This window comes from Pleurodeles waltl, chromosome 12 (genome assembly GCF_031143425.1).
Source record: "Pleurodeles waltl isolate 20211129_DDA chromosome 12, aPleWal1.hap1.20221129, whole genome shotgun sequence".
Lineage (NCBI taxonomy): Eukaryota > Metazoa > Chordata > Amphibia > Caudata > Salamandridae > Pleurodeles > Pleurodeles waltl.
The window spans coordinates 25,401,886-25,416,457 of NC_090451.1; the positions used below are offsets into that span (position 1 = coordinate 25,401,886).

Sequence of the window (14,572 nt, forward strand, 5' to 3'; positions counted from 1 at the left end):
CCCTCTGTATCCCCCTCTTGGGTAGAGTCGACCTGGTCCTTCCTGGGCAGCACCATTTTCCATGAACCACGAGCTTTGCGTTTACCAAGGCTTGTTTGTGGAATCCAGCAACGCAAACCAGACTGCATTCATCCATCTGGCGTGGGACATCTTCTGCACCAACCAGGAACACGCATTTATCTTCTTTGGTGCAATACTAACTTTGTCTCCACACCAGTGGTTCTTCTTTTGCACCTTCATCTGGGTTAGCAGGGGCTCCTGTTCTCCCTGGACTCTTCAGTGCTCCTTGGACTTGGTCCCCTTCTACCAGGTCCAGGAATCCATTGTTGGTGTCTTTCAGTCTCTTCTGGTTCTTGCACTGTCTTCTACCACGACTTCTAGTGTGTTTTAGGAAACTTTCTGTGGTTTACTCCTGCTTTCCTGGGGTGTGGGGTGGGGTATTTTACTTAACTTTGGTGTTTTCTTACACTCCCAGTGCCCCTCTACACACTACACTTACTTAGGGGGGAAACCGAATTTTGCATTCCACTATTTTAGTGTATGGTTTGTGTTACCCCTAGACCCATTGCAACCTATTGTGATTTTCACTATTTGCACTGTTTTGCACTGTGTACGTACCTGTTTTTGGTTACTAGTGTTTATATTGTGTAATTTACTTACCTCCAATGGGAGTATAGTCTCCAAAGTATTTTTGGCCTTGTGTCACTAAAATAAAGTACCGTTATGTGTGTAACACTGAGTATTGTCTCTCATGTGTGTGAGTGCTGTGTGACTACAGTGGTATTGCAAGAGCTTTGCATGTCTCCTAGATAAGCCTTGGCTGCTCATCCACAGTTACCCCTAGACAGCCTGGCTTCTAAACTCTGCCTACACTTCACTAATAAGGGATAACTGGACCTGGTATAAGGTGTAAGTACCTTAGGTACCCACTACAAACCAGGCCAGCCTCCTACAAGCTTCCCTCCAGGCCCATGGACTGTGGGACGAGCTTCTCTCGGTTACACAGCTGCAGTGACAAGCTTCCCTCCAGGCCCACGGACTGTTGGACGAGCTTCTCTCAGTTACACAGGTGCAGTGACGAGCTTCCCTCCAGGCCCACGGACTGTGGGACGAGTTCCTCTCAGTTACACAGGTGCAGTGACGAGCTTCCCTCCAGGCCCTTGGACTGTGGGACGAGCTTCTCTCGGTTACACAGATGCAGTGACAAGCTTCCCTCCAGGCCCACGGACTGCGGGACGAGTTCCTCTCAGTTACACAGGTGCAGTGACGAGCTTCCCTTCAGGCCCACGGACTGTGGGACGAGTTCCTATCAGTTACATAGGTGCAGTGACGAGCTTCCCTCCAGGCCCACGGACTGTGGGACGAGTTCCTCTCAGTTACACAGGTGCAGTGACAAGCTTCCCTCCAGGCCCACGGACTGCGGGACGAGTTCCTCTCAGTTACACAGGTGCAGGGACAAGCTTTCCTCAGGGCCCACAGACTATGGGACGTGCTTCTGTTGGTTACACAGATTACACAGATGAAGTGACATGCTTCCCTCCAGACCCACATGCTGTGGGAGGAGCTTCTTTTGGTTACAGTGGCAAGCTTCTCTCCGGGGACATGGATTGCAGGGTGAGCTTTTTTCAGTTACGTAGTAGAGTGACAAGCTTCACTCAGGGTCCACAGAGTGTGGGACGAGCTCATCTCACTTACACAGGTGCAGTGACAAGCTTCACTCAGGGTCCACAGAGTGTGGGACGAGCTCATCTCACTTACACAGATGCAGTGACAAGCTTCCCTCCAGGCCCACAAACTGTGGGACGAGCTCCTCTCAGTTAAATAGGTGCAGTGACAAACTTCCCTGAGCTCCTCTCAGTTACACAGGTGCAATGACAATCTTCCCTACATGCCCATGAACTGTGGGATGAGCGTCTCTTGGTTACATAGGTGCAGTGACAAGCTTCCCTCCAGGCCTATGGACTGTGGGACAAGGTTCCCTCGGTTACACAGGTGCAGTGACAAGCTTCCCTCCAGGCCCACAGACTATGCGACGAGCTTGTCTCGGTTACACTAGTGCAATGACAAGCTTCCCTCCAGGCCCAAAGACTGTTGAACAAGCTTCTGTCGGTCACATGGTGCAGTGACAAGCTTCCCTCCAGAACCACAGACTGTTGGACGAGCTTTCCTCGGTTACACGGTGCAGTGACAAGCTTCCCTCCAGGCCCACAGACTATGGGATGAGCTTGTCTCGGTTACACTGGTGCAGTGACAAGCTTCCCTCCAGGATCAAAGACTGTTGAACAAGCTTCTGTCGGTTACACAGTGCATTGACAAGCTTCCCTCCAGGCCCATAGACTGTTGGACGAGCTTCCCTCAGTTACAAGGTGCAGTGACAAGCTTCCCTCTAGGCCAAAAGACTGTTGAACAAGCTTCTGTCGGTCACACGGTGCAGTGACAAGCTTCCCTCCAGGCCCACAGACTATGGGATGAGCTTGTCTCGGTTACACTGGTGCAGTGACAAGCTTCCCTCTAGGCCCAAAGACTGTTGAACAAGCTTCTGTCGGTTACCCAGTGCAGTGACAAGCTTCCCTCCAGGCCCACAGACTATGGGATGAGCTTGTCTCGGTTACACTGGTGCAGTGACAAGCTTCCCTCCAGGCCCTTTGACTGTGGGACGAGCTTCTCTCAGTTACAGAGGTGCAGTGACAAGCTTCCCTCCAGGGCCCACTGACTGCGGGACCAGCTCCTCTTGGTTACACAGGTGCAGTGACAAGCTTCCGTCCAGGCATATGGACTGTGGGACGAGGTTCCCTCGGTTACACAGTGCAGTGACAAGCGTCCCACCAGGCCCAAAGACTATGGGACAAGTTCCTCTCAGTTACACAGTGCAGTGACAAGCTTCCCTCCAGGCCCATGGATTGTTGGACGAGCGTCCCTCGGTTACATGGTGCAGTGACAAGCTTCCCTCTAGGCCCAAAGACTGATTAACAAGCTTCTGTCGGTTACACAGTGCAGTGACAAGCTTCCCTCCAGGGACACGGACTGTGGGACAAGCTTCCCTCGGTTACACAGGTGCAGTGACAAGCTTCCCTCCAGGCTCACAGACTGTTGGACGAGCTTCCCTCGGTTACATGGTGCAGTGACAAGCTTCCCTCCAGGCCCATGGACTGTTGGACGAGCTTCCCTCGGTTACACGGTGCAGTGACAAGCTTCCCTCCAGGCCCATGGACTGTTGGACGAGCTTCCCTCGGTTACATGGTGCAGTGACAAGCTTTCCTCCAGGCCCAAAGACTGTGGGACCAGCAAATTTTTTGCACCGACAGACCATGGGATGTTTTTCTCTGACTCCTGGGTTGTGAGATCAAGGCTGGCACACATATTCCCCTCCAGGGCCGAGGGTCCAGAGGACGGCATCTCTCGGGCTCCGGTGGCCCCCAAGGTCCGGAAGCTGCCCCCCAGGGCACAATATATGGCCCACACCGCCCTCGCGTGTGATTGTGATGTACACACATCTCTGGAGTCGAGAGTTAACAGACCATCTGCCTTCTATTTAGCAAACTTCGGTCAGGAATGTTAAGTGCAACGTAAAACAGTTTATTAACCAAGCCTGAGAAAAGCGCTAATAGCAGAAGCCAGGAATGTGAGGGCCCGAGAGGTCGGGGTGAGGAAGAGGCCCGGGGGAGTGGGAGTCCAGTCCAGGAGCCGGGGGAGGGGGGCTCTGGACCAGGGGGAGTTGGAGGAGGCCTGGGAGCCAGAGGGAGGGGGAGAAGAGGAGGAGGGCTGGAGGCAGGGATGTCTGAGGAGGAGGAGGGCTGGAGGCAGGGAGGTCTGAGGAGGAGAAGGAGGGCTGGAGGCAGGGATGTCTGAGAAGGAGGAGGGCTGGAGCCAGGAAGCACTGGAGGAGGGGGGCTGAAACCAGGAAGTACTGGAGGGGGGGTGGGGGCTGGAGCCAGGGGGTCTGAAACCAGGAAGTACTGGAGGAGGGGGGGCTGGAGCCAGAAAGCACTGGAGGAGGAGGGCTGAAACCAGGAAGCACCGGAGGGGGAGGAGGGCTGGAGCCAGGAAGCACCGGAACAGGAGGGCTGGAACTAGAGGGGTCTGAAACCAGGAAGCAACGGAGGAGGAGGGCTGGAGCCAGGAAGCACCGGAGGAGGAGGGCTGGAGCCAGGAAGCAGAGGAGGGGGAGGGCTGGAGCCAGGAAGCACCAGAGGAGGAGGGCTGAAACCAGGAAGCCCTGGAGGAGGAGGAGGGCTGGAGCCAGGAAGCGCCGGAGGAGGAGGAGGGCTGGAGCCAGGAAGCAGAGGAGGGGGAGGAGGGCTGGAGCCAAGAAGCACCGGAGGAGGAGGAGGGCTGGAGCCAGGAAGCACCAGAGGAGGAGGGCTGAGACCAGGAAGCACTGGAGGAGGAGGGCTGGAGCCAGGAAGCACTGGAGGAGGAGGCGGAGGAGGAGGGCTGGAGCCAGGAAGTACCGGAGGAGGAGGAGGGCTGGAGCCAGGAAGCAGAGGAGGGGGAGGAGGGCTGGAGCCAAGAAGCACCGGAGGAGGAGGAGGGCTGGAGCCAGGAAGCACCAGAGGAGGAGGGCTGAGACCAGGAAGCCCTGGAGGAGGAGGAGGGCTGGAGCCAGGAAGCACTGGAGGAGGAGGAGGGCTGGAGCCAGGAAGCACTGGAGGAGGAGGAGGGCTGGAGCCAGGAAGCAGAGGAGGGCTGAAACCAGGAAGCACCGGAGGAGGAGGAGGGCTGGAGCCAGGAAGCACCAGAGGAGGAGGGCTGGAGCCAGGAAGCACTGGAGGAGGAGGAGGGCTGGAGCCAGGAAGCACTGGAGGAGGAGGAGGGCTGGAGCCAGGAAGCAGAGGAGGGGGAGGAGGGCTGAAACCAGGAAGCACCGGAGAAGGAGGAGGGCTGGAGCCAGGAAGCACTGGAGGAGGAGGAGGGCTGGAGCCAGGAAGCACCAGAGGAGGAGGGCTGAGACCAGGAAGCACTGGAGGAGGAGGAGGGCTGGAGCCAGGAAGCAGAGGAGGGCTGAAACCAGGAAGCACCGGAGGGGGAGGGCTGGAGCCAGGAAGCACCAGAGGAGGAGGAGGAGGAGGGCTGGAGCCAGGAAGCAGAGGAGGGGGAGCGCCTTCGTGGCTGCGCCAGATCCGTCTCGGTTTATCCGAGTCTAGCACCACCTGGACTTCGGGGCGCTAAACCTGGCACCGTGGACTCTTCTGCGGGGGGGCCTGGGCTCTCCTGTCTCTGCTTACAGACCCCACCCCGGGGGGCTTCGGCCCCGGGACTGAGGCCTGGGCTCTTTACTCCAGCCTTCTGATGGCAGCAGCAGGCGCTTCAACCACGCGAGCTGCCCCAGCAACCCTCTGGGCGCTACAAGACATGGTGGCGGGTGTGAACGTGTGTGCTGGCCCTGACCCGACGTGCCCCTGTGCCACAGAGCGGTGAGGAGGACCCGGAGCACCCATCTAGCGCCTAGACTCCTGTCACCTTCTATGCTGAGCCAGCAGGGTCACCCTCGGGCCCCCCACAGGTGAGCCCGAGGTGATCTGTACTGGTCAGCCCCCAGCCTCACCCACGCCCCCCTGTAGATGACCCCTAGGTGACCTGTACCCTCGTGGGGATACCCCCACCCCCGAGCCCCTGGGCCCACTCCCGGCGCCGCCTCCCCGTGCGGGCGCACCCTGTGAGTCACGCCACCTGCACGGGAGGTATGTCAGGGCGTGTCTGACCCGCCCCCCGGGTGTCTGGAGGGGACTGCCCTGCGTCTCACCCCACCTGTGACTGGCCCACAGTGGGCAGACCTGGCAACGTTAGTGCAGAACCCACTGAGCTGGCACCACGGAACTGACCCTTGGATGGGCACCGCTGCTTTACACCCCCCCCCCTGTGAGAACACCCCCCCAGCATGCTGTGCACCCCCTCTTTACACCCCACTGCTGACTCCGCAGAGCCAGCATGCTGTGCACCCCACACTTTACACCCCCCCCCTGCTGACACCGCAGAGCCAGCATGCTGTGCACCCCACACTTTACACCCCCCCTGCTGACACCGCAGAGCCAGCAAGCTCTGCACCCCACACTTTACACCTCCCTGCTGACACCGCAGAGCCAGCATGCTCTGCACCCCACACTTTACACCCCCCTGCTGACACCGCAGAGCCAGCAAGCTGTGCTCCCCCCTTTACACCCCCCTGCTGACTCCGCAGAGCCAGCATGCTGTGCACCCCACACTTTACACCTCCCTGCTGACACCGCAGAGCCAGCATGCTCTGCACCCCACACTTTACACCCCCCTGCTGACACCGCAGAGCCAGCAAGCTGTGCTCCCCCCTTTACACCCCCCTGCTGACTCCGCAGAGCCAGCATGCTGTGCACCCCACACTTTACACCCCCCCTGCTGACACCGCAGAGCCAGCAAGCTCTGCACCCCACACTTTACACCTCCCTGCTGACACCGCAGAGCCAGCAAGCTCTGCACCCCACACTTTACACCTCCCTGCTGACTCCGCAGAGCCAGCATGCTGTGCACCCCCTTTACACCCCCCTGCTGACTCCGCAGAGCCAGCATGCTGTGCACCCCACACTTTACACCCCCCTGCTGACACCGCAGAGCCAGCATGCTGTGCACCCCACAATTTACACCCCCCCGGCTGACACCGCAGAGCCAGCATGCTCTGCACCCCACACTTTACACCCCCCTGCTGACACCGCAGAACCAGCAAGCTGTGCACCCCCTTTACACCCCCCTGCTGACTCCGCAGAGCCAGCAAGCTCTGCACCCCACACTTTACACCCCCCTGCTGACACCGTTGAGCCAGCATGCTCTGCACACCCCTTTACACCCCCCTGCTGACTCCGCAGAGCCAGCAAGCTGTGCACCTCCTTTACACCCCCTGCTGACACTGCAAACCCTGCATGCCGTGCACCCCCTTTACACCCCCTGCTGACACCGCAGAGCCAGCATGCTGTGCACCTCCTTTACACCCCCTGCTGACTCCGCAGAGCCAGCATGCTCTGCACCCCACACTTTACACACCCCCTGCTGACACCGCAGAGCCAGCATGCTGTGCACCCCACACTTTACACCCCCCTGCTGACACCGCAGAGCCAGCATGCTCTGCACCCCACACTTTACACCCCCCTGCTGACACCGCAGAGCCAGCAAGCTGTGCACCCCCTTTACACCCCCCTGCTGACTCCGCAGAGCCAGCAAGCTCTGCACCCCACACTTTACACCCCCCTGCTGACACCGTTGAGCCAGCATGCTCTGCACACCCCTTTACACCCCCCTGCTGACTCGGCAGAGCCAGCAAGCTGTGCACCTCCTTTACACCCCCTGCTGACACCGCAGAGCCAGCATGCTGTGCACCTCCTTTACACCCCCTGCTGACTCCGCAGAGCCAGCATGCTCTGCACCCCACACTTTACACCCCCCCTGCTGACACCGCAGAGCCAGCAAGCTGTGCACCTCCTTTACACCCCCTGCTGACACCGCAGAGCCAGCAAGCTGTGCACCCCCTTTACACCCCCCTGCTGACTCCGCAGAACCAGCATGCTGTGCACCCCACACTTTACACCCCCCCGCTGACACCGCAGAGCCAGCAAGCTGTGCACCTCCTTTACACCCCCCTGCTGACTCCGCAGAGCCAGCATGCTCTGCACCCCACACTTTACACCCCCCCTGCTGACACCGCAGAGCCAGCAAGCTGTGCACCCCCTTTACACCCCCCTGCTGACTCCGCAGAACCAGCATGCTGTGCACCTCCTTTACACCCCCCTGCTGACTCCGCAGAGCCAGCATGCTCTGCACCCCACACTTTACACCCCCTGCTGACACCGTTGAGCCAGCATGCTCTGCACACCCCTTTACACCCCCCTGCTGACATCGCAGAGCCAGCATGCTGTGCACCTCCTTTACACCCCCCTGCTGACACCGCAGAGCCACTATGCTCTGCACACCCCTTTACACCCCCCTGCTGACACGGCAGAGCCAGCATGCTGTGCACCCCCCTTTACGCCCCCCTGCTGACACCGCAGAGCCAGCATGCTCTGCACACCCCTTTACACCCCCCCTGCTGACACCGCAGAGCCAGCATGCTGTGCACCCCCCTTTACACCCCCCCTGCTGACACCGCAGAACCTGCATGCTGTGCACCTCCTTTACACCCCCCTGCTGACTCCGCAGAACCAGCATGCTCTGCACCCCACACTTTACACCCCCCTGCTGACACCGTTGAGCCAGCATGCTCTGCACACCCCTTTACGCCCCCCTGCTGACACTGCACAGCCACATGCCGTTCACCCCACAGTCAGTGCTGAAAAGCTCACAGCAGCATCCAATCTACTCCTAAACTCTTGGAGCGCAGGTCAGGTTCTGAGATAACCTACCTCCACCTGACGCTGTAGAAGCAGGGCGCAACACAACCCCCACCACACCTGGAAATACACCGACAAAAGTCCCGGAGTCATCACTCAACTCTACACAATCTGCTTTGCACACTATTGCACACATCCGATCAGTGCACCTTAGAAAAGTGTTGGTCTTTGCCGCCTCACTCTTTGTGTTACAGAAGTCTTCACTCCGTTCCCATTGTGTCATTGCGGGACTCAGTCGAAGCACATCCAACAACTCCTCAACCCTACAACACCCGTGGAAGAAGCCGCAACAAGGCTAGGACCATACACACCTCAAGGGACTCAGACCCTCCATCCTTGGTAAAACCTTCCTCCTAGACACAGCATCCTGCCCCGGATAGCACCCCACGAGATCTCAGGGTACACCGGCCAGTTACGGCGACTAACACAGACCAGTTAAATACTGGCGATGACTGACCACCCCAGGGAAGAAAAGGGGGGAACTGAGCTGTGATTTATGATACACAGCAAGGTTTAAGTGATATAGAAAATATAGGCCCTGATTCTGATTCTGGCGGGCGGCGGAGGCCGCCCGCCAGAATTCAGCCCTCCATAATACCGCTCCGCGGTCAAAAGACCGCGGAGGGTATTATGAGTTTTTCCCTGGGCTGGCGGGCGGTCTCCAAAAGACCGCCCGCCAGCCCAGGGAAAAACTCCCTTCCCACGAGGATGCCGGCTCGTAATCGAGCCGGCGGAGTGGGAAGGTGCGACGGGTGCTGTTGCACCCGTCGCGTATTTCACTGTCTGCAAGGCAGACAGTGAAATACATTTTGGGGCCCTCTTACGGGGGCCCCTACAGTGCCCATGCCGTTGGCATGGGCACTGCAGGGGCCCCCAGGGGCCCCGCGACTCCCCCTCCCGCCATCGGGTTCCCGGCGGGAGAACCGCCAGGAACTGGATGGCGGGAGGGGGAGTCGGAATCCCCAAGCCGGCGCAGCAAGCTGCGCCAGCTTGGAGGATTCCTTGGGGGCAGCGGGAAACCGGCGGGAGACCGCCGGTTTCCCTTCTCTGACCGCGGCTAAGCCGCCGCGGTCAGAATGCCCCGCGGGGCACCGCTGGCCTGTCGGCGGTGCCTCCCCGTCCAGCGGCCCTGGTGGTTACAAACCGCCAGGGTCGTAATGAGGGCCATAATGCCAGGAGAAGGTGATATAGAGAAGTTGTAATCCTTGATAAAAGGCAATAAAACACTCAGGAACAGAACAGAACAGGACTTTGGGTATTAAAGACCTCTGCATGAGGAAAGCATTGCAAGCAAGAGAGGCCGCACAGCCGCAGTGACTGATAGTTCCATATCTTCTGTAATCAAAAAGGTGTTATGGAGAATGCCTGCATAAGGTGTTATGAAGAAGTTGTAATCTTTCATAAAAGGTAATAAAATACTCAAGAACAGATATTATGGAAACAATCTCTGATTTAATGGTATATCCGAAGCCGTGGAGGGAGAAGAAATCTAGAAAAACTTAAGGAAGTTCTTGGTTTAACTTCTGAAGCGCCCTGCAGATAGCCAATCTGTCTTGTACAGACCGTAATATTCTAACCTACCAGCAAAGCCACCATGACTGAAAATAAAGCGTCCTTAGACCTGAGACCCGCACCCAAAGCTTCGCTATATTGCAGAGGCTGATCTGGCCATGCAAATAAAAAGTAGAATGCAAGTCCAAAACTATTGGTTTTTAATAAACCTAAAGAACTAAGAATATTGCAAGCTCTTTGATTACATAAGATATGGACCTATCAGTCACTGGCCTCTCTTGCTCGCGATGGTTTCCTCATTCAGAGGTCTTTAGAACCCAAACTAAAGTCCTCCAGGTAATCTAAGAGTATACTGTTCCACACGTGTGATATTTGACCAACATTTAGAAGTTTTCGGAGGTGACCTTGAACCAGAAATTTGTAAGGATTACCTTTCCCCAGCCTCTGCTTCATGACTTTCCAGCTTACATAAGTCACATGGGACATTCCAGGGTAGCAGATGTGCCACATGCCCCGTTTGTAGGTTCCTACAAGAGAGTTCTGTTTGACCCAACTCTGCATTGAGCCACAGCTATGAAGTCGGCGTAGACGTAAGGAAAGCACAAAATTATATAACTTAAAAATGTCCCAAAAATAGGGGTCTATGCAAAATTAAATCAGCCTTTAAAAAATATTAAGGGCCCAAGTTATAATATCAAGAATCATACTCTAAGAAGTACAAAAAATTCAGCAATTAAGTGAAAAGTTTATTTAAAAAAAAAAACAAGAGAAAATGAGATGAATCTGCTAAAAATGCAACTTGCACTGACCTCTGTTTTGGACAAGAGGTCAGAAGCATGTGTCCCCCCCGCCCCCACTGCATCCCATAAAAAGATCAGAGAACATTCTGCCACCCGGTCTCCTTTAAAACTCAGGGGACGCTTGGACGTTTCGTATGCCCTTTTTCCCTCTACTAATTTTAGATCTATTCTAATAGCTATGGAAAATTAGCAGCGATAAAGGGACATCCCTTGAGACAAGATTACCCTCAAACCTCAGTAGGATAAAAAACACACAGATCCAAAACCCTACAGGCCCAACCATCGATTTATGTTAACATTTATTTTGAAAGTGTTGAACATAATATTGAATAGTATTGCACTAATGTCACGCCAGAAAAAAAAGCTTTGTCAATTGGAGATTTGGCAGACCCAAAACAGGATTCCTCTGTCACTCACCGTCTCGTGTGGAATGTACTCACGTATGAGCAATTGACTATTAGACCAACAAAGCTTCTGATCGGTTGGAGCACTGCAAGCATAACCGGTTATGAAGGAAACCAGGAAATGCATCAATGTTTCCATCTATAAATACCTCTGACATTCAACGGTGTCATGCTGGTTTGAGTTGGTTGAACAGAAAGACGAAGATAAATAGAAAATCGCTGGACCGACAAACCGAGAAAAAACCATAAGTATCGAGAAGACAGGGGGGAAAGGTTTATAGGAATAGGCGCTCACTGCGAATCACCAAATTATTTTGTAAGTCAGTCAATAATGGACACGGTGCTCCAGCGGGTCATCCCCACCCCTCCAATGTTTCTCTTAGAAAAACAGAACATAATCGAAATAATAAAGGTCAAAAGTCTGTGTTCGGATATAATGAAGTCTTCTTCCAATCATTCAAATGCACCGTAGACCGGGAATCATTGGCTTAAATCCAGTTTATTCTTGAAGTGCAATTCTTATATAATCATAAACAGACAACAGCCAACACGCGTTTCGTCTCGTGAGAGGATAATCTCATTGACTTCCTCAGGGCTGTGAAAGATACAATTATGAACAATTTACACACATATAATTTATGTTAAGTATAAAAAATAACATTTTGGCAAATTATTAGCCAAGTTCCATCACCAGCCCCCAAGTGACAATGTCTTTCACTTCTTGATTGTTATGACAATATGCCAAAAGTATCCCCGTGAGTACCCTCAGTATGAGGATTCCAAATATACACAAGATATATGTACACAAACCAAAATTATGCAGGTAATAGCAAGAAAAGTAATGCAAGCAGTGTAGAGTTACAACAGATTGCAATAGGAGCACATAGGCATAGGGGCAACACAAACCATATACTCCAAAAGTGGAATGCGAACCACAAATGGACCCCAAACCTATGTGACCTCGTAGAGGGTCGCTGGGACTGTAAGAAAACAGTGAGGGTTAGAAAAATAGCCCACCCCAAGACCCTGAAAGGTAGGTGTAAAGTGCACCTACTACCCCCAGAGAGCACAGAAGTCGTGATAATGGGATTCTGCTGGAAGAACAAACACTAGCAATGCAACAACAGTGGATTTCCGGGCCTGAGTACCTGTAAGAGAAGGGGACCAAGTCCAATAGTCGCGACAGTGTTGAGAGTGGGCAGGAGCCCAGGAAATGCCAGCTGAGGGTGCAAGGAAGCTGCCACCTGTTGGAAGAAGCTTGGAGTTCTGCAAGAACGAAGAGGACTAGGAACTTCCCCTTTGGAGGATGGATGTCCCACGTCGTGAAGAAGCTTGCAGAGGTGTTCCCACGCAGAAAGCCCGCAAACAAGCCTTGCTAGTAGGGTCGCGGTTAGGGTTTTTGGATGCTGCTGTGGCCCAGGAGGGACCAGGATGTCGCCACTTGGATGAGGAGACAGAGGGGGCGCCCAGCAAGTCAGGGAGCCCTCACAGAAGCAGGCAGCACCCGCCGAAGTACCTGAACAGGCACTTAGAAGAAAAGTGAACCGGAGTCCACCCGAAGTCACAAAAGGGAGTCCCACGACGCCGGAGGACAACTCAGAAGGTTGTGCACTGCAGATTAGAGTGTCGGGGACCCAGGCTTGGCTGTGCACAAAGGAAATCCTGGAAGAGTGCACAGGAGCCGGAGCAGCTGCAAATCACGCGGTACCCAGCAATGAAGTCTAGCGTGGGGAGGCAAGGACTTACCTCCACCAAACTTGGACTGAAGAGTCACTGGACTGTGGGAGTCACTTGGACAGAGTTGCTGAGTTCCAGGGACCACGCTCGTCGCGCTGAGAGGGGACCCAGAGGACCGGTGATGCGGTCTTTTGTTGCCTGCAGTTGCAGGGGGAAGATTCCGTCGACCCACGGGAGATTTCTTCAGAGCTCCTGGTGCAGAGAGGAGGCAGGCTACCCCCAGAGCATGCACCACCTGGAAACAGTCGAGAAAGCCGACAGGATGAAGCGATACAAGGTTGCTAGTAGTCGTCTTGCTACTTTGTTGCGGTTTTGCAGGCGTCCTGAGCAGTCAGCGGTCGATCCTTTGGCAGAAGGTGAAGAGGGAGATGCAGAGGAACTCTGATGAGCTCTTGCATTCGTTATCTGGTGAGATCCCCAAAGCAGAGACCCTAAATAGCCAGAAAAGGAGCTTTGGCTACCTAGGAAGGAGGATTGGCTACCAAGAGAGGTAAGAGCCTATCAGAAGGAGCCTCTGACGTCACCTGCTGGCACTGGCCACTCGGAGCAGTCCAGTGTGCCACAGACACCTCTGTTTCCAAGATGGCAGAGGTCTGGGACACACTGGGGGAGCTCTGGGCACCTCCCCTGGGAGGTGAAGGTCAGGGGAGTGGTCACTCCCCTTTCCTTTGTCCAGTTTCACGCCAGAGTAGGGTTGGGGGATCCCTGAACCGGTGTAGACTGGCTTATGCAGAGATGGGCACCATCTGTGCCCATCAAAGCATTTCCAGAGGCTGGGGGAGGCTACTCCTCCCCAGCCCTCAGACCTATTTCCAAAGGGAGAGGGTGTTACACCCTTTCTCAGAGGAAGTCCTTTGTTCTGCCTTCCTGTGCCAGGGCTGCCTGGACCCCAGGGGGGCAGAAACCTGTCTGAGGGGTTGGCAGCAGCAGCAGCTGCAGTGAAGACCCCGGAAAGGCAGGTTGGCAGTACCCGGGTTCTGTGCTAGAGACCCGGGGGATCATGGAATTTTCCCCCCAATTCCAGAATGGCATTGGGGTGACAATTCCATGATCTTAGACATGTTACATGGCCATGTTCGGAGTTACCATTGTGACGCTATACATAGGTAGTGACCTATGTATAGTGCACGCGTGTAATGGTGTCCCCGCACTCACAAAGTCCGGGGAATTTGCCCTGAATGATGTGGGGGCACCTTGACTAGTGCCAGGGTGCCCACACACTAAGTAACTTGGCACCCAACCTTCACCAGGTGAAGGTTAGACATATAGGTGACTTATAAGTTACTTAAGTGCAGTGGTAAATGGCTGTAAAATAACGTGGCCGTAATTTCACACCGGTTGCACTGTCAGGCCTGTGTAAGAATTGTCAGAGCTCCCTATGGGTGGCAAAATAAATGCTGCAGCCCATAGGGATCTCCTGGAACCCCAATACCCTGGGTACCTCAGCACCATATACTAGGGAATTATATGGGTGTACCAGTATGCCAATGTGAATTGGTAAATTTAGTCACTAGCCTGTTAGTGACAAATTTGGAAAGCAGAGAGAGCATAACCACTGAGGTTCTGGTTAGCAGAGCCTCAGTGAGACAGTTAGGCATCACACAGGGAACACATACATATAGGCCACAAACTTATGAGCACTGGGGTCCTGGCTAGCAGGATCCCAGTGACACATAACAACCACACTTACAACATAGGTTTGTCACTATGAGCCCTGGGCCCTGGCTAGCAGGATCCCAGTGAGACAGTGAAAACACCCTGACATATACTC

General features: G+C 54.9%; 1 protein-coding gene across 1 annotated transcript; it reads right to left on the bottom strand.

Annotated features, from left to right (window-relative positions):
- Positions 1-4,070: 4,070 nt before the first annotated feature.
- Positions 4,071-5,354, bottom strand: LOC138267022 (formin-2-like). The gene is made up of 2 exons (XM_069215869.1): positions 5,278-5,354; positions 4,071-4,977 (listed from the first exon to the last, which is right to left on the bottom strand). The coding sequence occupies exons 1-2, from the start codon at positions 5,352-5,354 to the stop codon at positions 4,071-4,073; spliced, it is 984 nt and encodes a 327-aa protein (XP_069071970.1).
- Between the last annotated feature and the right edge of the window lie 9,218 nt (positions 5,355-14,572).